The following is a 26,864-nucleotide window of genomic DNA, read 5'->3' as shown; positions in this document are numbered from 1 at the left end:
TGATATGATGATATCGGCCTAACCTTTAGGAGAAACTCTCCATTCGACTTAAAGATCGAAAGTTCAAATTGTGGCACGTGTTAAAACAAATGGAGAAACACTTGAACGGTCAGGTGGGTACAATAATTTGAAATGGGTTCATTAAAGACAGTATGTGGTAGAGGAAGAGCATTTGTGAACATTAATTGCAGAAGCATAAGTAGAAGCTCTTCATCTACAAAACCCCTAATCTCTTTAACAACCCATTTCCAAAGGAAGAGCATTTTTTTAATATCTTTTTGGCTTTCTCCCATCATTCTCTGCCATGCCTCACTGTACATTGTAGAGAGAAACAACGGAGATTGTTTTGTTTACATTTAGACTCTGCTTTTCATAAAGAAAACAGAGACACAGAGGAGTAAAGTTACGAAGCTCCAACTCCAAGGAAATCAATGAACTGCATTTTCATATGGTGGCCGCCGTTCCCATTCATGGTGTCCCGGCCGGATGCTAAGGAGAGGTTCGTCGAGATCTCTGACTCTGCCCCTGAAACTTCCGAGTTCGACCCCGACGACTGCTCCGCCGCCATCACCTCCTCTGTTTTTTCCCAGCACCCGATCTTCCCCACACCCGCCGCCACTCCTTTCCTGCTGCACCATCCTACAATCCACGAAATATTCAAACTTCAAATCTCAACTCTGAGCTTAAAAACAATATAAAAATCATCACTTTATGAACTTACTAGGGGCAGGGGCAGGGGCAGAGGCAGAGGCAGAGGTAGGGGATTCATCGACGGTGCTGGAGATGGTGGATTCACTGGACACATTATGTTTATGGAAGGCTTTCCGGGAGGATCTTCTGTAAAGATTGGAGTATTGTCGACGTTTTCTAGCCATGATCACGTGCCAATGATTCTTGACAGCATTATCAGTTCTACCAGGAAACAAACGAGCGATCATGGCCCATTTGTTGCCGTACAATCTATGTGCTGTTAAGAGCCTCTCTTCTTCTTCCTCGTTGAAGGCCTTTCTGTTTATCCTTGGATCCAACTGGTTGAACCATCTCAATCTACAGCTTTTNAAAAAAAAAAAAAAAAAAAGTCATAATCTTTGAAGAAAATACTCAAAACCTCAACAAAATTCCCTCCAACATACCTGATCTACCACTGAGATTCTCGGCGATCAAGTTCCAATTTTGGGGGCCATAATGGGCGACAAGCTCTTTGAGCTTAGCATCCTCCGCCGGTCTCCAATGGCCTCTAGCACAAAGCTTAGTGCGGCGGCGGGCACCGTTAGTTTTGCCATCTTCTTCTTGTTTCTCTCTGTCCTCGCAATTTGATCTGCCGCTGTCACCGCCGTGGGACGGCGGTGAGAGATCGAGAGAGGCAGGAGGAGGGGGCGGCATCAAGGCGACATTTTGAAACAACCCATGAGTTTGAAAGGCATCGCTGAAGCATTGAAGGTTCATTATAGAAAGGAAATGGAATCAGAAGAAGAAGAAGAAGAAGAATGAGTGGTGGGTGGGTTAGATGTGAGTGTTTGTTGGGCAATATTTATGTCAAGTGTTGGAGAGAGAGAGAGAGAGAGAAAGAAGCACTCGTGTGAAGAAAGCAGGGAGAGGACACAAATGCTTTGATTACTCCAAGCTTGGTACTGCCATGGCTTGGGTTGGGGCTTACCTTTTTCTTGGGGTTTGTGGAAAGAAAAAAACCAGACTCTTTGTCTCTTTCCTCTCTTTTTAACTCTTCTTTCTTTTCCATTTTAAGGACAACATATAACACATCAACAACATTACATTACGTCTCAATCCTAAATCCTACTTTCAAATCATAGTAACCACGGAGAAGATAGAGATTTCTTAATAGTTGAATTATATTCTTCGCCTTCATTCTACTCCGTCACACCCTACAAATAGAGTTCACAACCCTATCAACTCGACCAACTCAAAAATAAAGCTCACAACGATCCGATCCAAGCCCTTTCGATTCAACAAGAGTCGGTTATAGAATAGTCTTTTGATTAATTTTTCCGTTCTTTCAAACTTTCTGACCCTTTGGGTTGGTTAGTCTTGCTATTGCTATGGTTGGTTTAGGGTGCTCTTTGTGACCCTTTGGGTTGGTCGGTCTTGCTATTGCTATGGTTGGTTTAGGGTGCTCTTTGTGACCCTTGGATTGGTCCATCTTGCTATTGCTATGGTTGGTTTAGGGTGCTCTTTCCGTTGGTAGTCAACTCTTAAATCTTCAGGGACTCAGCTCTGAGTTAGTACTTCCTAGGTTTTGGGTGAACCCTAACCATTTACTTTTTTTTAACCCTATCCATTTACTTTTTTGGTCTAACCCTAAAAATAGATTGAACTTTTTTAGTCGATCAACCTAATTAACTCGACCAATATTGAGATTTAAGCTGTTAATATAATAGGGAAATAAATAAAAAAATTTAAAACAATAAAATTAATAAAAAAAAAAAAAAGAGCACTGTGACTCAACTTGAAAGTAAATAGAGCAGTAGGAGAATAACATGTGACTTAAAAATAAATAAATATTAAGACAGAGTCCTTTTTGATTGATTGACCAAATTGTAGACTCAGGCATACATTTATGTCTCTGTAATTTGTTTCCTTTATCACAACCCAACCTACCTCCTTAATCAACATTTAATACGTACACACATGCATACACATACACATACACATATACATATACACACACGGTTCGATGGTTGCGTGGTTTAGGGTTTCAAACTTTGAGCATGGCTCGGGTTTTGAATTTTCTTTTATTGCTTAATTTATAAAACCAATTTGAAATTTAATTAAAAAAAAATTTCAAAGTTCTTTTTGACTATATAATAAATAAGAAAAGTAGTTCCGTTATTATATTCATGCTAAAAACAATTTAAAAAATGGCAAGAAAAAGTAAATTAGGAGAAAATTTTAAAGTTACCAGAAAAAAATTTGTCATGCAATTCCAATAAAAACATTATAAAATATTTAATGAAACATTAAATATCGATATTTTAACTAATTAAACTACGCCCAATTTACTATAAGATAATTTAATTATTTTTTTTTAAAGAATAATATACATTATTATTATTATTATTATTATTATTATTATTATTATTATTATTATTATTATTGTTATTATTATATGGGTTTTGTTGGAATTGATGTGTTTGGGGAAGGGGACATTGATGTTTCCATTGTAGAGATGAAAAGATATCCAAAGTCCAATGGCATGCACATGATGACCTACAATCAAATGTATCTTCAAAACCACACATGTTTTTATAACATTTGGTATTTCTAACGCTTTTTTCATTTAAGGTAACATCCCGAACAAAAACATAAACTTTTTGTGAGATCTCACGTTGGTCGTTCGGAGAAAAAAAAATTGTCCGTTTTAAAATCGTGAGGCTGACGACGATACGTAACGGACCAAAGCGGATACATTTCACTCAGGTGAGGACCTCTTTTTAAATCTATTTTTGAAAATTAAGTTTAAAAAAATTATTTTTTTATTATTTTCTTAAAAAAAATCGTTATTAAACCATATAAAGATGTCCTTAATATATAACATAAAATATAAAATATTGAAATACCTTTAAACAAATAAACCTTTTTAATAAAAAAAATCATTTTCAACATAATGCGGCAATGGTAAAATTGATCACGAAACTTATGTAAAAGGAAAAATAAATAAATAAATAATAAAAAAAAAAGAGAAAATGCGAAAAAAAAAACCAAGTGCTTGACTGGTTTTCACAAACCATTCATTGTATTTAACTACCTTTTTTTTTCTTACCAACTTAAAATAAATAAAATAAAATAAAGAATTTCCTCTCAATTTCTTTCTTTATTTGATTATTAATTTAATTCAAAATTAAGATTAATTTAAAAAAATCTCTCTTTTAGGCACAAAAAGGATATTTTCCCTTAATTTTCTGTCATTTGATATAATAATTCTAAAAAGGGTGTCAAAGAAAATAAAGAAGGTGAAAGTGAAAGTGAAAAGGAAGGGTAAAAATAAATAAATAAATAAATAAAGAAGGATATAGAAGTCGATTTGGAGTTGATTACTCAAATCCCAATAGCATAAAGAAAGAGCCGGTGAATTCAGTGAGTCAGGTATTTACCATCCATCTTACCCACTTTTACCACAGTTAACTTTTTTAGTAAATTCTTTTGATGAGACCTGACATGTCATGTGCATGTGGTAAGTTTTTAGGTAGAGCATAATATTATATTTTGGATAAAGAAAAAAAGAAAAATTGAACGGTTGAAAATGTGATATTAATAAATAATTAAAATTTAATAATTATCTACAATTTTAAAATTATCTATTTTAAATTGAATTGGAATATTTTAAAAGAATTTGTGTCGGCCGTAATTATTTTGATCAAATTATAATAAATTAATTAGTTAATTGAAACCCGATAATTAGTTTAATTTTCTCTCTCATACTTTTCTTTTTGGACGGACAGTGGGATTCGTTTTTATTTATAGTAAAGAATAATAATTGAGTTTTCAGAATCCGATCCACGTGTCCCTTCACACGTGCGGGATCCATTCGTGGCTACGATTTTGAAATGTGGGCCCCATCTCATGAAAATGCAGGGCCCATCTGACGTCACACTGATTCTTCACTACCTTTGCAATCTCTCTCTCTCTCTCATAATAATAATAATAATTATTATTATTATTATTATTATATTTGTTATTTTGTGTTTTTTATTTTATTTTTATTTTCCACGAACTCATAATTAATTTTCTTGACTTAATTTCTCTTTTTTAAATGCGGGGAAGAACACGTAAAAGTTTGAAATTCTAACCTCTACAAAAATTATTTATGTATTTCTTTTTCTATTTACTATTTTACTTTACGGTAATTCTTGTTATTTATTTTTCTTTACTATCTAAAAGTAGAAAAAAAAATCAAATTAATCTTTGATCTAATAATTACAAAATATCTTCATTAAAATTACAATTTCCATATTTATTTTTGTAATTAATGATAATATTCGATAGTTACAAACTAAAAAAAGGAAAATAGATAAAGTTGTAGAAAAATAACACGACACGTATACGTAAGAAGTTCCAAAACTTTAGTTTTGAAATTCCGTCTTGATTTCATTTTGAAGTTCGTTCATTGAATCTCAAAAACTTTATGTTGATAACTTTAGAACAAGGTCGAGTATGTATAATTTTAGAACCACGTTAGGTACGTATGCATACGTTGTGATTATTTGTGTTACAAAATTAGCAAAATATTTTTGTGACAATTACACATCAATTTCGTGACGTTCTATGTTGTTTTTTACTTACAACAATATACATTTAATGTGTATAATGACGGTCCTAATCAGAATATGTATAGAAAAATTGGTTTATTACAAAATTACTGTAATTAGGAAAAAATAAAAAAGATATATATACTTTTTTTTTCTTTTTTAAAATTTGAAATACAAATTAAATTTTATATTTTGTATTTGTAAGAGTTTTATTTATTTATTTATTATTATTATTATTATTTTATTTTGGGTTTCAACCAAACCCATAATAAGCGTTTTTTATGGGGTAGGATATGAATATTATTGATGTTTCCAAAACCTAAAAAACCAAAGCTACATAATTAATTTATTTTTATATTAAAAAAAACATATATAAATAATTTGTTAAAGTTTTAGGGAGATTAAAAAAAAAAAAAAGGAAATTAGTTAGAAATGTTGGGGTTTAAATGCAAAAGACAAGAAAAAGCGGGCTTTGTTGAAAATATAAGCCATATTTTTTCCTTAGAGACGCGTACCGCCGATTGCACACCATCAACCTTTACAAAACTTTGACTCACCTTCTTCCTCTCTTTTCCAAAAGGAAGGTTTGAACTTAACATGGTTCCATACTTGAGTCACTCATCTTGGTTGGGTCTGCACCGAGCTCAATGTAGCAGTTCAAGCTCACTGTTAGTAGATATTGTTTGTTTTAGCCTGTTACGTGTTTTAAAACACGTTTACTAAGAAGAGGTTTCCACCATTATAAGAAATGTTGGGTTCCCTTCTCCAACTAATGTGGTATCTCGCAATCCATCCTTTTTGAGGGTCCACCGTCTTCGCTGACACACGACCTCATGCATGGCTCTAATACCATTTGTAATAGCCTAAGCCCACCACCAGCAAATATTGTCCGCTTTGGCTCGTTACGTATTGTCGTCAGTGTCATGGTTTTCAAAAGCGTCTACTAGGGAGAGGTTTCCACACCCTTATAAGGATGTTTCGTTCCCAATCCAACAAATGTGAGATCTCACAATTCATCCTCCTTGGAGGCCCAACGTCTTCGTTGGCACACAACCCAATGTTTGGGTTTGATACCATTTGTAACAGCTCAAGCCCACCACTAATTGATATTTTCCACTTTGACTTGTTACGTATCATCGTCAATCTCACAGTTTTAAAACACGTATACTAGGGAGAAGTTTTCATGCTTCATTTCCCTCTCCAACCAATGTAGGATCACACAACATACTTTCATCACTCTTCTATTCTCGAGCCTCACATCCTTAACTCAATAAGCCTTTTCTCGTGCATCCCGACATGGCCACAAGATAACAAATAAAGAGCCAAGGATCGAACCATTAACGTCGAAGTAAGGTAATATATACATACTCTTACCCTAATGATTCAACCATTACAAAATTTAATGGATAGTAAATTTTGTAGGAAGCTTCTAGAGAAAGAGAATTCAAATTTAAAATGTGTTGTTATGGTTCATATATATTTTATTATAACAAATTGCTATGGTGGAAGTCTCCATCAATGATGTATTAAAAATGATATATTAATTGATAATTGGGCTATGCCGTTATCAAAGTGTATAATAAACTAAGCCACTAACCTAAACTTTAGGTCTCACAATACTCATATATATATATATATATATATATATATATATATATTTTCTTTGTTCTTATTACCTACCTTTGCTTTTGTTTCATGCATCAATCATTTTCCATCTTCTTTTGGAAAGGACACAAAAAGTCAAAATACATACTTATATACGAACAAAAATTCATGAACCCGACCCCAATAACTTCGTTTCCTGATGACTAGATCACATGAAGATGCAACAAAATGCACGAGTTACTGGCTATAGAACCCATACCGTTTAGCCAGCTTAACAAATACACGTGGGAATGAGAAAATTCAAATCTTTGACCTCTTAGTAAAATATATCTTGATTGAGAGAAGCTAATGTATATTTTATGTACGGATTTGTATTAAAGTTAACAGTTAACTACTCGGTAACAAATACATAATATTAATATTTTAATCAATAAAATTATACTCGTGTGAGGTTAGGGTTAGTGAAAGAATGGAATTTATATAATATGGTTTAATTAGGACGTAATCACATCACATGGCTCTGAATTTTATACTATATTAATAACATCAACCGACACTATAGTGGTTTTATATTATACTCTCACATTAATACTTTAATCTATAAATTAACTAATTAAAACATTATAGTAATTCTAGGATTAAGCTAACGACCAAGATAATGTCAAGATAATGTCAGTTGTCTCACCCTTTGCTCTTCCCAAGAAATTAATATCTTAATATTTAATTACCAAAAAAAAAAAAGCTCTTGAAAAACTTGTGCAAATTCAATGAATCATTCTAATATTAAAATATTAATTATGTTTTGGGAAATTAATTTTGCATTTTCCTAGAAACCAAGCAGCCCCCACTAGTTATATTTTTATAATTACTATATATATAATATTATCCAACATTCATTCTCAATATTCCTTTTGTAAATAGAAACACGTTTAAATTTTTATTTAAAAAAAAATACACGCCCACCGCTAATAAATATTGTCCGTTTTAGTTACTTATATATCGTTGTCAGTCTCACAGTTTTAAAATGTGTCGGTTAAAAAGAGGTTTTTACACTCTTATGAGAAATGTTTCATTCTCCTTACAACCGATGTGAGATCTCACAATAACGCATTTACGCACAAAGAATTTTTTAATGGAAAGAGTGGGAGAAAAAAAGTAAATATGTGGAGTACTATGTTACCAACCTCGTTCTTATACCTAACATTTCACTTTTATCCTTTGTCTTGTTTTATTTTCAATTATACCCCTAATTAAGCATTATATCACAATTTTAACCTTTTGGTTCCGTAATAATGACGTGAATTTGTGTTTAGTGAGCGGTTGTAATTAAAAATAGTGTAAAAATTGTCGTATCGTTTTAAGCCACTGTCATGTCTATTTTTCATCTATATAAAGTTTACATACAATTAAATCAATTATTTCTGTAAAGCTATAATTATTAAGAATATAACTACTCTCATATTTGGTTTATCTTAGATTATGATTGAACGATATAAACGTTCATCGCTAACGAACTTACAAATTAAAGCTAAAAAAATTATAAATGAAATTATTAGGATTGTAATTAGGAAATATTGTGAGATAATTATGATTAGATTAGATTTGGAGAGGAAATGAAAGTCCCTTTCATGTTAGTTACTTTGGTAAACACAAAATGGGATTCCAATACCATTAAAGATGGTGTAAATCAATTTGACATTCAACAATAATTTTTTTTTTCAGGAAAAAAAGACAAATAATTAGTCTACAAATGGACCCCAAAAATAAAGCTACGTGGAAAAGTAATTTCATCCTTTTGTAGGGTTTAAATTAAACGGTGAACAAAACTTGATATGACACACAGAAAAGTATACGTAACATCATTTACAATAGTATGATATTATCCACGTTAAGTATAAACTCTCGTGATTTTGCTTTTAGCTTCTTCAGAAGTCCTCGTACCAATGAAGATAGTATTCATTGCTTATAAAGTCATGATTTTCATTTTAATTAATCCTCAACATTAGTGTTTGATTAGGTAAGTTCTTAGTACTTTAAGCTTAGCTAGTTTGTAGCACTATGGATGAATGGAGCACTTTTCAAATTAATTTAAGATTGACTTTTAGGACATCTAAGCCTCTTTTAAGCTGATTTTTAGTGTAAGGGGTCATGTTATATGTTTTAGGCACAACTTCATTAAGGCACTTACACATGTTTTACCCACTTTTTGACCACTTTGTTGGTTTGGAGAGGTGCACTACACACTTTATCATCATTTCCTCGTCGTTTACGCACGTTCAAAACACTTATCTCTAGAAAGAGGAGATAATAATAATCGACGGTAAACATATAGGCTCAAGATTTTAAGTAGACTATAAATTTGTTATCAAACGGAGTGTTTGCATCATTAGATACTAGAGGTGTATATTCAATTCGACAACTCGAACCAACCCAACCCGAATTATAGTGGTTAGGTTGGGTTCATTTTTTCTAAACCCTTCCGTTTCAAGTTCATGAGACAAAAATTTCGAAAAACGAAACTGAAAAATTATAAGATTTTAAGCGGACTATAAAACAAAACTAAAACTAAACATATATGGATTAAAATGATAACTCGAGCGTGCATTTTGGAATAGTGTAATTAAATAAATAAATAAATAAAAAAGTATATAAAAGAAATAAAATATATTGCTTTAAATTTTCTACGCCCATCACGTTCACTAGGTTTGGGGGTGTTTGAAGCATGCGCGCGCAGCCTTTGTTGAAAACAAAGCCATCATTCCCCAACATATATAACCCATTATAAATTATAAATTAATTAATTTAAAAAAAAATATAATTATTAAAGACTATGATATAATATTAAAATTTGAATTTTTTAGAAATTATATCATGTTTATTTATTAAAATAAATGTTATATTGAAAAAGGAAATTTAAAAATAGAGAATTTTGTTTAAATCTAATTTAAGTTTAATTAATGAAATTGGAATTATTAAACACAAAAGGTCCGAACAAAACGTACCGTTTTTTACGCAAAAAAGGTAAGGGGAGAGGGGCCTCTCATATTCCGCACGTGTAAAATTATCCATTGATATATATATTATATATATTGGGTTAACTTCCATAAACCAAACTAAAGGCCCTACATTTTTTATATTTAAATTTTTACCCCTCATAATTATTATTCTTTTCACATCTATCCTGGCACTATTCTTTTTTTGCATTAATCTACTTTTCTAAAAAGTCCCTCCTAATATGGACTCTTTTCATTATACGTTACTACAAAAAGTTATGCAATTTCAAAAGTCCCTCACCTATATTTCCATAAATTAGATTCACCAAATAATCAATCATTAATAATAAGGTTAATTTTATTTAAAAAAAAATTAAAAGAACAGAGACTTATGAAATTATCATAATTATATTTTGTTGTTCGTTATAGGGGCTAAACCCTCATCTAGCCCTGAACTCGAGAACCATTAGAGTTATAATGTCAAACCTGCAATATTAGGGTTATCCTTAATTTTAAATTAAAAATTTTAAGGTGTAATTATAGCAATTTAAGAGATTTTCTAAATAATTTTCTGACTTTATTTTATGTTGAGATATATTATTTATGGAATATATCCTAGATATTATATCTTAATATTCTTCCATTTATGGTTAGATTTATAGTATATTTTATTTTATTCTGGTATTTAATTATTTTATATTTTCCTCATTTGTACTAGTTTGTATCCTATTTAAAGGATATCAATATCAATGATAATATACACCTTCCCAATTATATTTTCTATCTCATTCTTAACATTTTATCTTTAATTTTTGTTTGTAATATATATATATATTACATAGACTACAAAATAATTTGCCATATATATAACATTCCCATCAACTCAACTAACATTAATTTGAAAAATATGTCACATCTACCTTTAATGTAATATTGACAATATTAATAATTAGGAAAAAAATAGCAATCAATCAAATTAGAATATCACTAAATTAAAAGCACCAAATCTACAAACTTTTGACTTCTTGAATCGAAACGGAGAAGAATGGAATCAAATCTAATTCATTTTCAAAACAAAACAAAAATAAATAAAGACGATCTAAAAATATTGAGCTATTTTTTGCGTGATCTCTAGTAATACCCTCCTCTCGAATTATATTGTATGTATTAATTTCCTTTATTTTTCAGAGCAGTCGATTTTGAATGTTCAAAAAATAAAAGACAAGAACGTACCGACATCTCGGTGCAATTCATTTGGATCAAAATGGTCTTTTTTTTTTTTTACTCGTGTTTAGTCAACACGAAAACGTGAAAAGGTGACATGTCTTATTGTGATTTAGTCAAACGATGTTGGTCTGTTTTTGGAAGAATGTATGTAGCAATATGTATTGAATTGAATTCTTGGTTGGTTCAGTGGTTACATCTGGACTTTTGTACTGAGCCGTCCTCAATTTTGACTTGAGGACTGTTCTAAGTTCTTCATATCTATGGGTTTGCCATTCTGTACATTGCCCAAACAGACAACCATTGTATTTGGACCCTTTTCAACCTTCTTCTTCTTCCCATACTTTTCTAGTCAATATAAGAGAATGTCTTACATTTTGATATATATACATTCAATCTATGATCAATATATAGAAAGCGTATATCATATAAATACATGAATGAAATCAAGCATAATAACAAATTCAATTCAATTCAATTGATTGAACCATAATATTCAATGGTTATATCAATTCTAAGTTTAGCCATGCATATTCAAATAAAAAGGTCTCATACCAAAATATATAACCAAGTTTAAAGGATATAAAAAAGAAGACAAATTAGGTTCAGCATGGCCATATCTTGTTCCTAGTGGTATCTCCACGATCTTGAGTCCCGAAAATCACTCTTCGAGTTCTAAAGTCATCCTCCCACATGAATGAAATATAAGATAGTGTTGAGACACCTAAGTGAATGAAAGGATAGTGTCGAGATACTCTACCCGCGCAACGTTAAGATGCTAAGGATAAAAACTCCCCGGTTTTGTGGCTACATTTTGGGCGTAGAGACAGTTGAAATCTCGGGATTTATGACTTGAATCATTCCTTCTAGAGATGCTGTACTCCCACTTGAATCATTCCCTACTTTTCAATCGGTTCTTCTATTTACACCCAAATAGTTTCAATTTCATCATAATTCTTCCTGAAACCAATATCATTGCAATATCCCTTCTAAAATCAATAGCAATCGAGAAACGACACAACACTCGTGTGAAACTTACCCCGTGGAGGCTCTCACACTGCAACATAAAGCTTCTGGTTCCCCTTCTCCATCCCATAAACACACGACAAACACCCAATAAGACCATCTATTCGACACCGAACCACGACTCATCTTCCAAGGAATCCAACCAAACCAAGCCTCCAGAAAACATTTCTACCATAAAGCATCTCAGAGAGCTCATTTTCAAGAGCAAGGAGGCCTGATAGGAATTTGACCAGCCATTTTCCTTGCACACAATACTTATCAATTATGTGGTTGAACTACTATTCAATTCAATTTAATCAATAACCAAGATTTTAAGTTATAAAAGCCATACATGAAGTTCCTTTCTTTTTCACGGTAAAGAACAAACCAATACCAATAATCTCAGTTTATGAAAGAAATTGAAGAACGCTGGGTGTTTCTAACTGCCATCATTTTCTCGCTTTGGTGGGTCTGAACTAACAATGGGCAGATTTCTTCTGTATTGAGGTGATGTTAACCTTCTTTCCAATGGAGTTTTCCTCTTGCTGACTACAAACCTGTTGACACCTTTGCGCATTGGCATGATCGATGGAAAATCTTCGTCCGGAATCTGACTTAGCTCAGAGATGTCCTTGATCTGAGCAACACGACGGAACCATCTTTGCACTTTAGCCTCCTCCGACATGTCCAATGGATCTGGTTCAGTGACTGCTGAACCCTCCAAACTCTTTCCACTCCATTTCTCTCTTATGTTTGGCATCTCGGATGCTGGAGACGGATTTCCCGCCACACTTGTGTTGGTATTCGCCACATTCTTGTGACCAGGTTGAGAGCTAACCAAATTTGTGTCTAGACTTTGAATGTTGGGTACTCCGTACGCTGTAGCTTTATCGCTCTGACTGGAATTCCGTGTATGGAGTTCTGAGTTGAACCTGCCTGCTTGAGTTTCTAGATTATCAGACTGTTGAGAGTTACTTCTATCGTCGATACCAATGCTAGTGTCGTATGACTGAGCTTCAGTCACTTGACCAGTTGAATCATCTGAGAGGGTCTCAGTCACTCGACTATTTGAATCATCTGACAAGGCCTTATCTTTTTTTGCAAAATAGTCCGGTGGGAAAGGAACAAAGGGGACAAAGTTGGAACTGCCAGCTTGCTCCATGGCAGCACGCCTCTTATAAGCTGGAGACGTTAAAGAGCGGTCTTTCTTTTTACTGACAACAAATCTATTTTCTCCCTTGCGCATTGGCATGATCTCAGGGAAGTCTTCATCAGAAATTGCACTAGTAAGATCTGTCACATTGTGCAGTTCGGCAACCCTTTTAAACCATCTCTCAGATTTTTCAGTTTCCTCCTTCCCTTCATTGATTTTCTGAATCGGATTCTGCGGTGGAGAAGGAATATCTCCTCCTTCGTTCAATCCATTGCCCTGGGAAGTACTGCCTGTCCACTCATTAGAGCCTGATGGAAGGGATTTGTTATTATCAGTACCAACTACCTCAGTCTCCATGCTTGAATTCTTAGGCTTTTTCGCAAACATATCTGGAGGTAATGGAACAAATGGAACATAACTGGAATTACCTCCTTTCGGGGACTCATATTGCGAAGAACCTGAACTGGATGATAAAGTATAATTGGTACGAACACCTTGCTCGTTTCCAAAATTCGTGGATTGAGAATTAGTGGATAGGCGACCAAGAATGTCATCATGGCTGTCAAGAGAATTCTTAGAAGCAGAAAGTTCACTGCTGTTATTTTCTGGAACTCCATCGTTGCCCAAATTTCTTCTGTATTGAGCATTAGCCAACCTCCTCTCCAGAGGCGTCTTCCTCGTGCTCACAACAAATCTGTTAACTCCTTTTCTCAATGGCATTATTTCAGGGAAATCTTCATCTGTTATTGAGGTGCCCGAATCAGAAGTACTGTCCAGCTGAGAAATTTTACTAAACCAACGCTGAGCCTTCTCTTCATTTGCAGCCAACTTACTATCGATATCAACCTTCATTGTGCGACTTCCATTGTCATTCCCTAAACCAGAATTTATGTTAATGTTACTGAGAGATGGAGGCCCTGGCCTTTTGCAATCACACCTTAAGCACACTGTATTCCTCCCATAATTGAAAAAATCACATCTGCCAAAGTAATCAGAATGAAATTTTAATTTAGTCATTCAGAACAGGGGAAATGGAAAGATGTATCAAGTCTGAGAAAGTAGAGAATCACTCCGTACTGAGGGCATTCCCATTCTCCACCAATCAGCTGTCGCTTTGGTCGGGCCTCCTCGCATTCAAGGCATTTCACATTTCTTGCGAAGTTCATGAAACTACATCTACACTCGTAAATATCCAAAACAGATTATCTCAGTAGAGGCACAAACATACTTTACGTGCTAGATCAGAATACAGCAAAGATACAACCAGTAGAGGCACAAACATTTGAAGATACAACCATAGCAGTATAAAAGGTAGCAAATAAATGAATATCTACCTTGGACAAATCCAGTCCCCTCTTTTCATTTCAACTTTTGGCCCATACGGCCCACGTGATTGGCTATATTTGTCAGAAAATTGATTGTCTGTCTCCAAAAGCTTCGGATCTGGATTGCTAAAACAAAGCTTGCATATTTCACTTAACAGATTCCTCATAGATGATTCTACCTGATCTCTACTGTACAGATTACTTTCTGAAGAAACAGTCGGGTTTCTGGCATAGCTCAAGATAAATTTGAATAAATCAATCGTCCTTGCTTTATCAGAATCCAAAACCTACCAATGGTGATAGCACAAGTGAATATTGTGAAGTGCTAAGTTTTAACACACAAAATCAAATCGGGGCTGGAATAAATGAAGTAAAAATGGAAACAGAAATTCTTCTTGATGAAAGAATTAATCCATTGCTATATGGGAGGCAGAAATATAAACCTAATTAAAGTTGGATATTTGTAAACAATAAAGTCAAAACATGAACTAATCACAGCTAAAAAGGCTACGACACTTTAAAAAACAAACAAAACAGTACACTCATTTCCTCTGTGCGCTTCCAACCATATTTCGCTTCCTTAGTAAAAACCCTTTTAACCATGGCAAGGTATCCTTGTCTCCCAACCCAAAGCCTAAGGGTTACAAAAATGTCCCAAGTTGCAATCAATGCAAGAAACAGAGTTACTATAAAGGTTCGTATTCTCAAGTGCTCCCCATATCTTGTAGTGTACTACGTTCAACAGACTTTGGTATCTTCAAATTTCTCACCGTGTACACATTATGGTCTTTCTTTTCAAGGACAGTTATTTGCATTAAATTGAACATTAATTTGAGAAATTAAAATCAAATTAATAGGACTTGAGTTAGAAGAGTTTGTACTCGACTTTCTTCTCAATATAGTTTCTTTCATCCTTCTTCATTTCTAGGGGCTTAATTGCTACAGTTTATCTTCAAACTTATCCAAGGAATTTGAAACTTTTGGTACCATGAAACGTCATTGGTGCATTCCGTATTATTAAATCTCATAGAGACCTAATTGTTTCCATAAGTGAGTACGGGACTGGAATACTTGGTCACTGTTATCTCTCCTTGCCTCCAGTCACGTAACTGCCTTCAATTTCAAAAGACTGGTATTTCCTAGATCATCAAATGTTTCCTTGTTTGCATCCCAATTTTCCATTGCAAATTCATATAAAAAACAGGGTATGATTCTTCCCTGTCTCAGTAATCATAAAATTGATGAACCAACACGTCATCATGTTAATCTCTGCTTTCGTCATCTTAACTCCAGTAACATTTCACTTTGTACTTGTTCCAAGAATATAGTCACCCTTTCTCTTCTTGCATACAAACATTAGAACTAATCATGAACATGATAGATAATTGCATCCATTAAGCTTGTGACTAGTTATAGGACGCATAGACAACTATGAGATCCTAGTAGGGGTCACAATATTAGTCCATGAGCTAGGGGTGTGGTACTTGGTGGAGCCTAATAAGAAAAGATATGGATATGGATACGAGACATGGATACGACATGACATGTACATTGCGACATGTCCGATATCTAGGATATGAACACAACAAAGACACATTTATTAAACTTACACTTAAAAAAATATATTATCATTTTTATCCAAGACTCCCTTAGTTTGATGTGTTATTTGGTCACTTAGCCAGTGTCAATGTTAATATAGCCCCTTGAGATCAAAAGAGCACTCTAAAACACTTCTGAAACAAACACAAAGTCCCTTGATACGCAGGCAATTACAGCTAATATAACGAGCAATTATGAAGAACTAACAGATACTAATCTGGAATCCATACTCACCTGAGTTTCATCGCCTTGTAAGAACAACTTCATCTTCCTCAATGAAGCATCCCCGTCTCTGAACAGACATGGGTTCACGCTTTCAACCAACACCTTAATATCCCTCCTAGGAAGCAATCTGCCACAACAAGTAAAAATAAATAAATAAACAAATACAAGAAGGTAATGATCAATAACAAATTGGCTTCCTTTTAGTAAACAGAGCACAAAACGAACCCTAAGAGATGTTCACGGCCGCGGGAAAATGCGAAGCACGCATTAGCCGCATTCACAAACTCAGCTGGCAGCTCCTGAACAGCGACGAACTCATTCCCAGAATCCGGACTACCAAAATAGCCACCGGAGTCGAGGCTCCCGAGGAAATTGGACCATTCTCGCCAAATATAAGAATCCGGAGAAAACACGCCATTGACGGACCCAGATTCTTCAAAATTCCCGAACTCATCCCCTGGAGTGGAGACCTGGGAATGGACATGGCGAGAGGCTCTAATTAGGGGAAAGGAAGGGGATAAGAATCTGTTTCTGGGCTGAAGAGAAGATCGGAAGAAGTTGTGGTAGTGAGAGGCGAGGCGGAGAAAGGAAGGGCGGCGGTGGTGGTGAATGAGAGGAAGAGGAGTGGATAGGAGGACGAAGAACCTGGTGGCTCCGCCCATTGCGGCAGAGATAAACGGTGGCGAGTGGAATCGGAGATAAACCCTACGGTGAAGATAGAACCACGAGAGGGAGAGTATTTGTCCAGCCCATGACCATGTGGTTCATAACTTGGAGTTTTCCGGATATGGGTTAATTTCAAAATTAATTTTTATTTCAAACAAATACTCTTTCAGTGACAAACCTCATTTTATCTGCATCTTCTTCAACTTTTATAGGAACAGAAGAGGTCGGTGTTTATTTGGTTCTTTCTTCTTCATCTGAATTTACAAGGTAAATAGGCGTTCAGATTCTCTCGTAATCCTCTATTTGACTTCTTTCACGAGAATTTCACTATCTTTTTTTACTTTTTCACTCGACGAACAGGCTTTAAACAAATAGACTCACCAAGCGTAAATGGAAACTCACCTCGTAAACTCACGCCTTTCTTTTCTGATATCTCTTCCTCTTTTTCTTAGTGATACTCATAGGATGACTCGAGCAGAAAGAGGTAAAATAATTTTGTTTGGAAAGAAGATTTAATGAATTGTGTTGTATTTATTGATTGATTTGGGAATAAATTGATTTTTGTGAGAGAATTTGGTTTGTGGGCACTAGTTTTGGAAGTAGTAGGAAGATTTTGGATTACCTTGTTCATCGAATATCTCAAGGCAAGAACATTGTTTGAGATTCGAATCCCTCCACAAGCAAGATTGATCATGTCGAGCTTGAATGATTCTACATGCAACCTAAACTACATACAATTCCAAACAAACTTAGCCATTGGCTAAAGAAGAGCACAAATGCTTCCTTTACTATATTTGTCAAGTCTACTCACAAATACAACATACAACACTTCATATACCCTCGATTCCAAGAGTGGTAACATTCATACTTTAGGATCATAATTAGCCATTATTATGTAAATGTAACCGAAATTAAATAGAAAGTCTTAAAATACAATAACTCTAGATTATTCTAAATTGTAACCCACCCAAAATTTATAACAATCAAACTTCATTCTACTTCAAGGTGGCATGAATTGGAAAATCTTTTGATAATTTTTACAACCTTTTCTTCACATTTTCATTGAAGTATATTGTATGATTAATGTCTTTTGGTTCATATCAGTGATGCTAGTTCGAATTAGGAGCATACGTATAGATAAATCGACACCACATCAAAATGAAAAAAATCTCATGACTCTGCATGACATGGTTAAGGTGCACTTTATCCTCGAATGACTCGATAATAAGAACTTTCAGATTTGAAACAATTATATGATGGGTAATCTCATTTTTTTTTAGAGAACATTTAGATAAGCACAAAACATGTTGAAATGATAGTTTTGATCTATAGAGACAGTCTTCGCTTGTACAAGCTACGGTAGACTATAGTATAATAACGTAACCCGATCGGAGGAGAATATCGGATTTAGATTCTGAATCATGATCTAAAATCTTAGATATAGAGCGTTACCCGTTCTAAATATATATATATATATACATATAACAATTGGCATGTGTAATGGCATGCACAAACGAATTACAGTCGTAAAACATTAATCCCCCGAAGTAAAAAACCCTAACCGAATCAAATCATCAAAAGTTGCTGAATGAAAGACACAACTTCAGCGTCGGAACTCCTAGCCATAGCCACCGTGTCGACTCCGCATGCCTCAACCAGGTCCGTGGAGTGTGCGGCGTGGCGCCCACCGTCGTAGGCCTGAAAAATGTGGTGGAAGTAGTTATGGGGGTGGTGGTGGTGGTGGTCGCCGTCGTGATCGGAGGGAGGATGGTAGTAGAGGCGAGCAGTTTGCGGACAGTGAGAGTGAAATCTGGCGGCCATTCTCACTCCAACATCCAACAATTCAACGAATTTCCCCATTGATGTCTTTGATGAGAAATAAAGAGAGGCAATGAAGACGAGGAGAAAGAAATCGATTTGGGATATGAAGATTGGGGCAAGAGCCGGTTTATATAGCCCGCCGATTTTTTGACTCCGCGTCAGAATTTCTTTTTTTTTTTTTAATTTGTTATTGCAATGGAGGGCTTCTTTTGTTCTTATTTGCTATTTTCACCTGCCGATTTATTTATTTAAATTTGTAAAACTAGTACCATTTTTTTTAAAATTATAAATTTGGCCCCTAATTTAAATTTTTATTCGAATATATTTTATATGGAATCAATTAGATTTTCTATATTTAATTTAACAACCAAATCTGTTAGAATATTTTATCTTATTTTTAACAATTATAATTTTCTTCTTAATTTTTTAATTAGATAAAAATTAGAAAAATGTTAAGCCATTTAAAAATGTAAAAAAATAAAATAAATAAATAAATTAGACCTTTAATTTAGTTAAATTTGCTGTAAAAATAAATAAAGATTTAAATTATCAATTTTTTAAAATTTTAAAATTTAAAGTCTAAAATAGAACAAATTTTTTTTTATTAAAATGGGATGAAATACACTATTAATAAACCAAAAATAAATTGCAAATACAAAGAAGAAATGGAATTTAAAAAAGTTTTGGGCCAAAAATGAAGGACAAGGAAGATGAAGGATAAATGTATAAATACATGAAAACAAAGGGACCATGACCGGCCGGCTTTCCACGCTTCTTGGACCATTTTGTGTATAATTTGTCCGTTTGGGAGTTCCAAAGGCCAAAAAAATCCAAATTGATGGCTCCAAAACTCTAGTTTTTCCGCGTTGACCTTTTCAATATACGTTGACCTTCTGCTATCCCAAACGTTGAGGACCATTTGACTTCAATATTAAATTAATTGGAGTGCTATTTTGAAATAGGTTTAATTATATAAAGTTGAAATTTTGAATCTTCAAATTCTCACCTTTAGTATACTAAAAAATTACTTTATTGTTTTAAAAATTTTATTTCAAATATTAAAAAAAAAAAAAAATACAAAAATAAGATTTGGTAGGGAGGTGTAAGAACACGAATATACATGGACATGGTTGAAAGATAGTTTCAATTATGTCTAGTGGAGTGTGTTTGATGAGTTTGTTAGATGTGCATTAAATTTGGGTGAGTTAGGATTGTTAGTTTGGTGAGTATTATGACATTGTATGTTAAGTAGCTTCCATCATTAACTTGAGAGCTATGGAATGCGTTAGGTGGGTTTGTAGGATTTGAAGTGTGTTTAATTTGGTGAGTTTGTAAGATGTGGAGTGAATTTAGTTGAGTTAGAGGGTTTGGTGAGTTTATGGCATGTGGGGTGAGTTAGGCACTTTAGTTGTGGAGAGTTTGATCGTTATGGAGTATGTTTCGGTGAATTCTTGTGGTTTAGAGTGCGTTTGAGTGAGTTAATTTAACATATTTTGTTTGGCTTATAAGGGATAATTAGTTTAGGTCAGTTTATTGGATTTGAAACGTTTGTCGGGTGAGTATGTGCGATGTAGAGTAAATTTAAGTGAGCTAGGGTTGTTCGTGTTTGGCTTTGAATGATTAATTTGGTTTTTGTTTTTTGTTTCCGACATTTAGGTACTTAAGGAATGTGTTTTGGTTAGTTTATTGGATTGAGATTGTGTTCGGGAGAGTTAAGCATATTTTCTTTGGCTTTTAAAGGCTAATTAGTTTAGGCGCGTTTTGAATTAATTGAAGTATAAACTAGTTAAAACATGCCCTTTTTAAAATACTAACGAAAAGATACACATTGTTAGTATACAGAATAACTATCGGTTCTCTTGAGCATTTCGTAACTGTCTGTCGTATTCTCGTTCAAATATACCATAGTTCATTTACATAAATTTGTTTTACTCGGGTATCATAATAGTATCAAAAGAGATATTTTTATTCGAGTACTAAAAGAAATTGAGAAGAAGAGAAAAACATACCGAGTCGTATCACCTTAAGTTATATTACTATTCTCGAGCTCATTCTCAATGTTGTCAGCCACTTTCTGAGTGATATTCTCCTTTACTTCTCCGTCTCCGACATGATCATGACTCGAAACTATCGCATCGACCCAGCAGCGGAGCTCCTCAGTGGCTACTTCATCTAATCTAGGGACAGTATGACCTTGAGGATGCCTTATGATGAGAGGCTCATGGAAGGCAGAAGCAAGTTCTTCCGAAGGAAGCTTCAACCAATCCTTTTCCCCTATCAAGTGAACAGATTTGACCTTTATTTTGTGCTTGTAGGCAACCTCACAGATGCTTTCATCTTTGAACTTTGTTCCTGATATTGACACAAACATCTTCATTGGTGGATGCTCCTTCAACACCTTCTCCTGTTTTCGTTATCTTTGAACTACTTACGATGTTACGATATGGGTAAAAAATTAACGTAAATTTAGTGTTGTTTATTGATTTGACTGAATTTGATACATTGAGTTATGTTCATTATCGGTATCAATTATAGTAGTTAGGTTCATTTTGACAGTAAGATCATTTAAGGTATGCTAGATTTGTGGGCGTTAATTAAGACGTACCTGTGCTTGGTAACCCAACAAGAGTGCTGACAATACCGCGCCCTGGACAAAAGATTAAAAGATTAAAATGGATTAAATTATGATTAAGAGTAAAATTAAGGTAAATAAAGCAACCTGAGAAAAGCCTAAGAGTCCATGAAATGGGCCATTGCATGTGATGTAGTTGTTCAAGTAATCAATGGATTGTTCCAAGTTTGTGTACTCTGTGAAATCCTGCCAGGTAAAGGTCAAATAAATAAATATATATTTTTTAAAATTTAAAAAATATTTAAAATTAATTGTGTACCTCATTAAATTGAAACCATTCAAAATAAGGAGGTGGAAAATATCCTTCAATCTCTGATTTTCCTCCTGCTGGAAATATAGCATCTGGAAATTCCTATTTCAATGTACAAATTTTTTTATATAATTACAAAATTATATAAAATAATGTTTTAATAATGAGTAAATAAAAAAGGAAAATACCATATCAAAGTGAGCGAAAATGGAAGGATCCCATTTGGTGAGCTGCTTTCTAAGAAAACTCCCACTGGTTCTGAATCCATGAAGGCATAAAATCTTCAATCTCTTTGCTCTCTTCCCTCCACTCTCCATTTCATGTACTTCCTCTCCTCTTCCTCTTCCCCCACTTTAGTTGTAGGAGCTTCTCTTTAATAACCTTCACAAACTTAACTTTTTCAACTACCTCCCTCGTGGTTTTCCTTCGTCCATACGTTTTACCTATCAATATCAATATTCGTTGCAACAAATATCGCTATTGTTTAGAGAATTTTAATACTGTTCTAACCTTCCAATACTATTGGAATGAACAAAAATAATTAAGAGTTTCACTTCAAACTGAGGAAAGCTTAAGAGTACAAAATTAAAAGGTATTTTTATTAATATCTTAGCCGATAAACTAAACCAACGATACGCCATTTTGCATTCTCTAAGTTAGTGAAACTTGGCTCTTCTAAACCAAGATTGGATAAAATGCATATATGTAGTCCTCTGAGTTCTCAAAATGAATACACAGCCTTTTCATTCGCGTTCAGCTACGAGAAATACTTCCCAAATGGTTACAAATATCTGATACATTTATAGTACCTATAAAGCCAACTCAACCTTAACGTTAATGCTACAAAATTTAGAATTGTGAAAATCAAGTAACTTCTTTCTAACATGCAAAAAAAAGAAGGCCAAAAAAGAGACTCAGATTCGCCAATCAGTCCACCCTCCACAATCTATGTGATCTAACATTTATATAAACCTGAGCGGAACTTTTACTCCCCGGAAATAGAAGTAATGAAGTCCAATGAGAATGTCACAAGAAAAATCTTCTGCGGCTTGTATCCATTTCAGGCTGAAAATCAGAGTAAGTTGGGAATAACGAATTAGATAAACAGGATGTATCATAATATGATCTAATAGTGTGTATTTCATGCATTTTGGGGTCGAGATCCTAATGGGGAAGGGAGACATAGACATACCTTATGAACCCACTCGTATTCCCCGCCTTTTGTATCGAAAGTTCCATGCTGTAAACTGATCAGTTTCATTGTGAAACGAGGACCGCATTCCTGAAAATTCAGGTCTCAGAATCAGTTGTATCTACAGTAATATTCCTCCCTCTCATATTAAGTCTCGTAATATCACTTTCCCATTCAAATCTAAACAAGATTGACACAAAATGAATAACATAGCAGTTCTGGTCAGTAAGTGAAGGTGTGCTTGCTTGCTATAACCCCTTTCGATGAGCTGTTTATTTCATCTATGGAGAAAAGAGTTTCAGATCTAGCAAGACAACGTCTATGGAGAAAAGTGTGAGGATTAATGTAAAACAAGAGTATGCTACAATGAATTCTTTTGGTTTCCATACTGTTTCTCACAAAACCCACTCAACGTTTATAAACTTTCTTAAGTCCAATCTGTTGTACTCTTTCTTGATTATGAATGAATTATTGTTAATCGCCAGCACCAAAAAAATTAGAAAAGCAAAGAAGACCCGAGTTGTAATAAAAGAGACAAGATAATAACAAGTAAACGAATATTGAAGTCTCCTCATAAAAAATAAATAAAAAAACCACCATAGACATCACAAAAAAAGAATCCTTTCATGTGAAATGGATGGGCAGATTTTGATATTTACCTGCAGCCGTGCAACTACTTTTGGCTGAGAAGCTTTCTCACCCTTATCCTTGGATTTAGTTTTTGAGTCAACCTCTTTTTTATTTTCCTTGCCTTCAAAAATGTATCTGAGATGACAAAAGGCACAAAATCATCATTCATCCAAACTCTCATGCATACAGAACGAAAATATTTGAACCAGATACAGAATCATACCTATGATGCCGGAAGAATATGAAATCACGTTGATTGTGAAATGTTACTACTCGCCGACCACGAAAATTAGGATCTTGAGGGAATAGTGTCTGTATTAATCTAAAGAAACGAGGCAACAATAAAAGTCAATGCATTGAGAAAATTAAGCAGAGATATCATAATCATATAGATGTAATAAACAAGAAAAAGTAACCAGAATCCTAAATATGAAATGCAGTCTTTCAGAAGAGGTTTATTTTCAAATAACAAATTTGGGTACAGAAAACAACCTTCCAATACGAAGACCAAGGCGTGTCGTGAAGTTAGTCAATACAAGCTCTGGCTCGTGGCCGGTTGGATTTCCATGATTCTACAAGGAAGAAAGGATAAAATGGTTAAAGTTTCATGGAAATTATATACCTTCGAAAAATTCAGTAGTAGTTAACATGCAGCACAACAATTCAAAATCAGAACTAAGTGGAGCATTCTATTTCATTGAATTGAAACAGCATACCTTAATATCCTTGCGTAAGACAACATTTGATATCTTAAAATGCGCAGTAGGTCCCTCAGGCAACCCGATAATTAGAAGGCCATCTGCAAGAATTTCAATACATTAATGTAAATTGAGGAAAGAATCTAATTTATTGAACAACTAAGGAAACAAACTATTAAAGAAAAAGAAAAAGAAAAAGAAAAAAACCAAGCTAGAAAGGGACAAACTAACATGCAAGAAAGAACAGCAAGATTAATGAAAGACTAGCAACTTACCTAATTTTCTCCTACTCGTATGAACAACAATCAAAGAAGTGAAGTCCCTGGCATTTGCATATTCTATAATCTACAAGAAAGAGAAGAATCACGTGCGCAAAGTTATTGCCAGAATAACAAGCTACAAGTCTTTCTTCTATACTATTTTTGTGTTATTCTTAATTTTCTAATTTTCCTTTTCCTTCTGTGTGTTCATTAGAAAATACAAATATGAGTTGAACCTTCTTCAAATCATTAGTTCCTCTCTTGTAGTAATGTGCATTTGGTATCACTGAAAGCAACTCCGATATAAAATCAGGTCCAATCTGCAAATAGTAAGTCACATACAAGCAGAAGATTAAAATATAGGTTACCAAGTCTCACTAAATGTGGATGCTTTAGGAAGGTTTACGTGAAGTGCAAGTTGCTAAAAAACAAAAGTACTGTCTAACTCGTAATAATGAAGAATCTTACACTAGAATTAAAACGACAAGTAGTAATTAAAACTTTTGGCACAATGTCCCGCTTTATGATGGAACTAAATTCATCAGCATCATTCCCAGCAAATAGCTGCAGAAAATCAAAACTGGACATATTACAAGTGTGTACTCTAAATGAAACGAATACGAAGTAAAAATATACATTTAAATAAAAGCTACAGCAATGTCATATACTAAGATTTAACAAGAAGGGTAACCTCTTCATCATCAGGTTTGCAAACAGTCTCATCAACCTCCCTGGTGTTCTCAATGGTGCGAGGAGTTTTCCTAGGAGGAGGCTACAGAGAAAAAAGATAAATGCTAAGTCAGAAACTTCGAAATAGAAGATAAACAGAATAGATGAGTAGATGATATGATACTTCTTCACCAAGTTCAAGAGCTTGCTTCTCAGCAGCATCACGAGCCTTGGCCCTCTTGCGTTTCTCAAGCTTCTTCTGGTTTTTGAGGTTGGCATGAACTTCTGCCCTCTTTTCCTTGTTCTTTATCATTGATGGGATTAAATCCCTGTTCTTCTTCTCCTCTCCCATTTATACGCCCTGATCAACCTGTAACATAATTCAAAAATTGACAAATTAAAGATAGAACAAGTGAAGTTGAGAAGCAAATCATATCTGACCAATGGTTCAAAATTAAACACTAGACGGGTATGTCAAAAGCTTATGAGTACTTTAGCTTTCTCTAAATAAGCCATAATAAAACATATCCTAATTAGTATTTCCAACACCACCAACAATTATTTCGGTTCTTAAGCTTCATCAAGATTCCAAACTATCAACCATCAAAAGAATTTGTTGGGACTTGGGAAGGACATCCAATTGAAATTTAGAAGTCAAATTACAGAAAGTTGAAAACATATCGTAATTGTACTCTCTTATTACTCCAATACTTATAAACATGAATAACAGCCATTGAGGTTATTAAAAGTTATCAAAACCACCAACCATGGATATTACAGACTACAAATATTTAAATTGAAGAACTTAAATTACTAAACATACAACCATTTAAACCGAAGTAATCAAGAAAGTGAAACTATATTCCCACATTCATAAGCAAGTAAAAAGTTCACATCACACGACCAAACTTCAGAATATCAAAACCTAGCAAATACAAGTTTAGAAACGCGCCCGCATTAGACCGCAAGTCACCGAGAGAAAGAACAAACCTTAACCTAGAACAACCATAACCTAGAACAACCAAGTTGATTCGCGAGTGTGGAAAAAAACAAAGTTGAACACAAACACAATGCAGAAAGAAGAAAGCACGGGCAGACTTAAATAAAAACTTGGTTTCGGGTTGGGCAGAACATTCATAAATGAAAACAAAGATCGAGTGTACAGAACACTGCCAGACCTAGAACAACACGATAATATCCGATTTTCTGCAGCTACAAGACCAATAATCCTTAACGAAAATCGTTGATTCTGTAATTGCAGGACGATTAAACGCAAAGAGAGCGATAAATGAAAGTGGAAAAGAGAAAGCTAACCCGAAATATAGATTGCGGAAGAGGAAGAAGAAAAGGCGCGCCGGTGGAGAAGGGGAGAGGCGGCAGAGTAGAAGCCCACCGATTGTAAGGGTTTTGGGTTTTTTCTTGTTTTCATTTTATTTTTAATTTGAGAATCTAAAGAAAGGAAAAAAAAAAAGATAGAAAGTAAGCGGCCCAGATAGGTTTCGAACCTATGACCGTATGCCTTAACCAAGTAAACCAATTATGAAAATTATTTTTATATGACCGTATGCCTTAACCAAGTAAACCAATTATGAAAATTATTTTTATTAGATCTATTTAGTTAAAGCTTTTCAATCAAATAATTTAGCCATTTAA

At 34.1% G+C, this 26,864-nt stretch overlaps 4 protein-coding genes across 4 annotated transcripts; all 4 read right to left on the bottom strand.

Annotated features, from left to right (window-relative positions):
- Positions 1-118: 118 nt before the first annotated feature.
- On the bottom strand, positions 119-1,668 carry LOC111800605 (transcription factor CSA-like). The gene is made up of 3 exons (XM_023684377.1): positions 1,133-1,668; positions 722-1,059; positions 119-639 (listed from the first exon to the last, which is right to left on the bottom strand). The coding sequence occupies exons 1-3, from the start codon at positions 1,444-1,446 to the stop codon at positions 404-406; spliced, it is 888 nt and encodes a 295-aa protein (XP_023540145.1). The 5' UTR covers positions 1,447-1,668; the 3' UTR covers positions 119-403.
- A 10,699-nt stretch (positions 1,669-12,367) lies between these two features.
- Positions 12,368-17,208, bottom strand: LOC111800402 (zinc finger protein VAR3, chloroplastic). The gene is made up of 5 exons (XM_023684079.1): positions 16,619-17,208; positions 16,403-16,520; positions 14,579-14,856; positions 14,322-14,420; positions 12,368-14,223 (listed from the first exon to the last, which is right to left on the bottom strand). Exons 1-5 carry the CDS (start codon positions 17,053-17,055, stop codon positions 12,531-12,533), a joined length of 2,625 nt encoding a protein of 874 aa, XP_023539847.1. The 5' UTR covers positions 17,056-17,208; the 3' UTR covers positions 12,368-12,530.
- A 3,538-nt stretch (positions 17,209-20,746) lies between these two features.
- LOC111799956 (family of serine hydrolases 2-like) lies at positions 20,747-22,335 on the bottom strand. The gene is made up of 5 exons (XM_023683492.1): positions 21,951-22,335; positions 21,772-21,864; positions 21,600-21,698; positions 21,486-21,527; positions 20,747-21,284 (listed from the first exon to the last, which is right to left on the bottom strand). Exons 1-5 carry the CDS (start codon positions 22,077-22,079, stop codon positions 20,904-20,906), a joined length of 744 nt encoding a protein of 247 aa, XP_023539260.1. The 5' UTR covers positions 22,080-22,335; the 3' UTR covers positions 20,747-20,903.
- Positions 22,336-22,480: 145 nt separating this feature from the next.
- LOC111799954 (ribosome production factor 1) lies at positions 22,481-26,647 on the bottom strand. The gene is made up of 12 exons (XM_023683491.1): positions 26,526-26,647; positions 25,396-25,581; positions 25,234-25,314; positions 25,011-25,106; positions 24,779-24,862; positions 24,558-24,627; positions 24,301-24,383; positions 24,077-24,156; positions 23,808-23,906; positions 23,614-23,719; positions 22,955-23,044; positions 22,481-22,827 (listed from the first exon to the last, which is right to left on the bottom strand). Exons 2-12 carry the CDS (start codon positions 25,561-25,563, stop codon positions 22,789-22,791), a joined length of 996 nt encoding a protein of 331 aa, XP_023539259.1. The 5' UTR covers positions 25,564-25,581; positions 26,526-26,647; the 3' UTR covers positions 22,481-22,788.
- Positions 26,648-26,864: the final 217 nt, after the last annotated feature.

This window comes from Cucurbita pepo, chromosome LG08 (genome assembly GCF_002806865.2).
Source record: "Cucurbita pepo subsp. pepo cultivar mu-cu-16 chromosome LG08, ASM280686v2, whole genome shotgun sequence".
NCBI lineage: Eukaryota > Viridiplantae > Streptophyta > Magnoliopsida > Cucurbitales > Cucurbitaceae > Cucurbita > Cucurbita pepo.
This window is presented reverse-complemented; position numbering and strand designations above follow the sequence as displayed.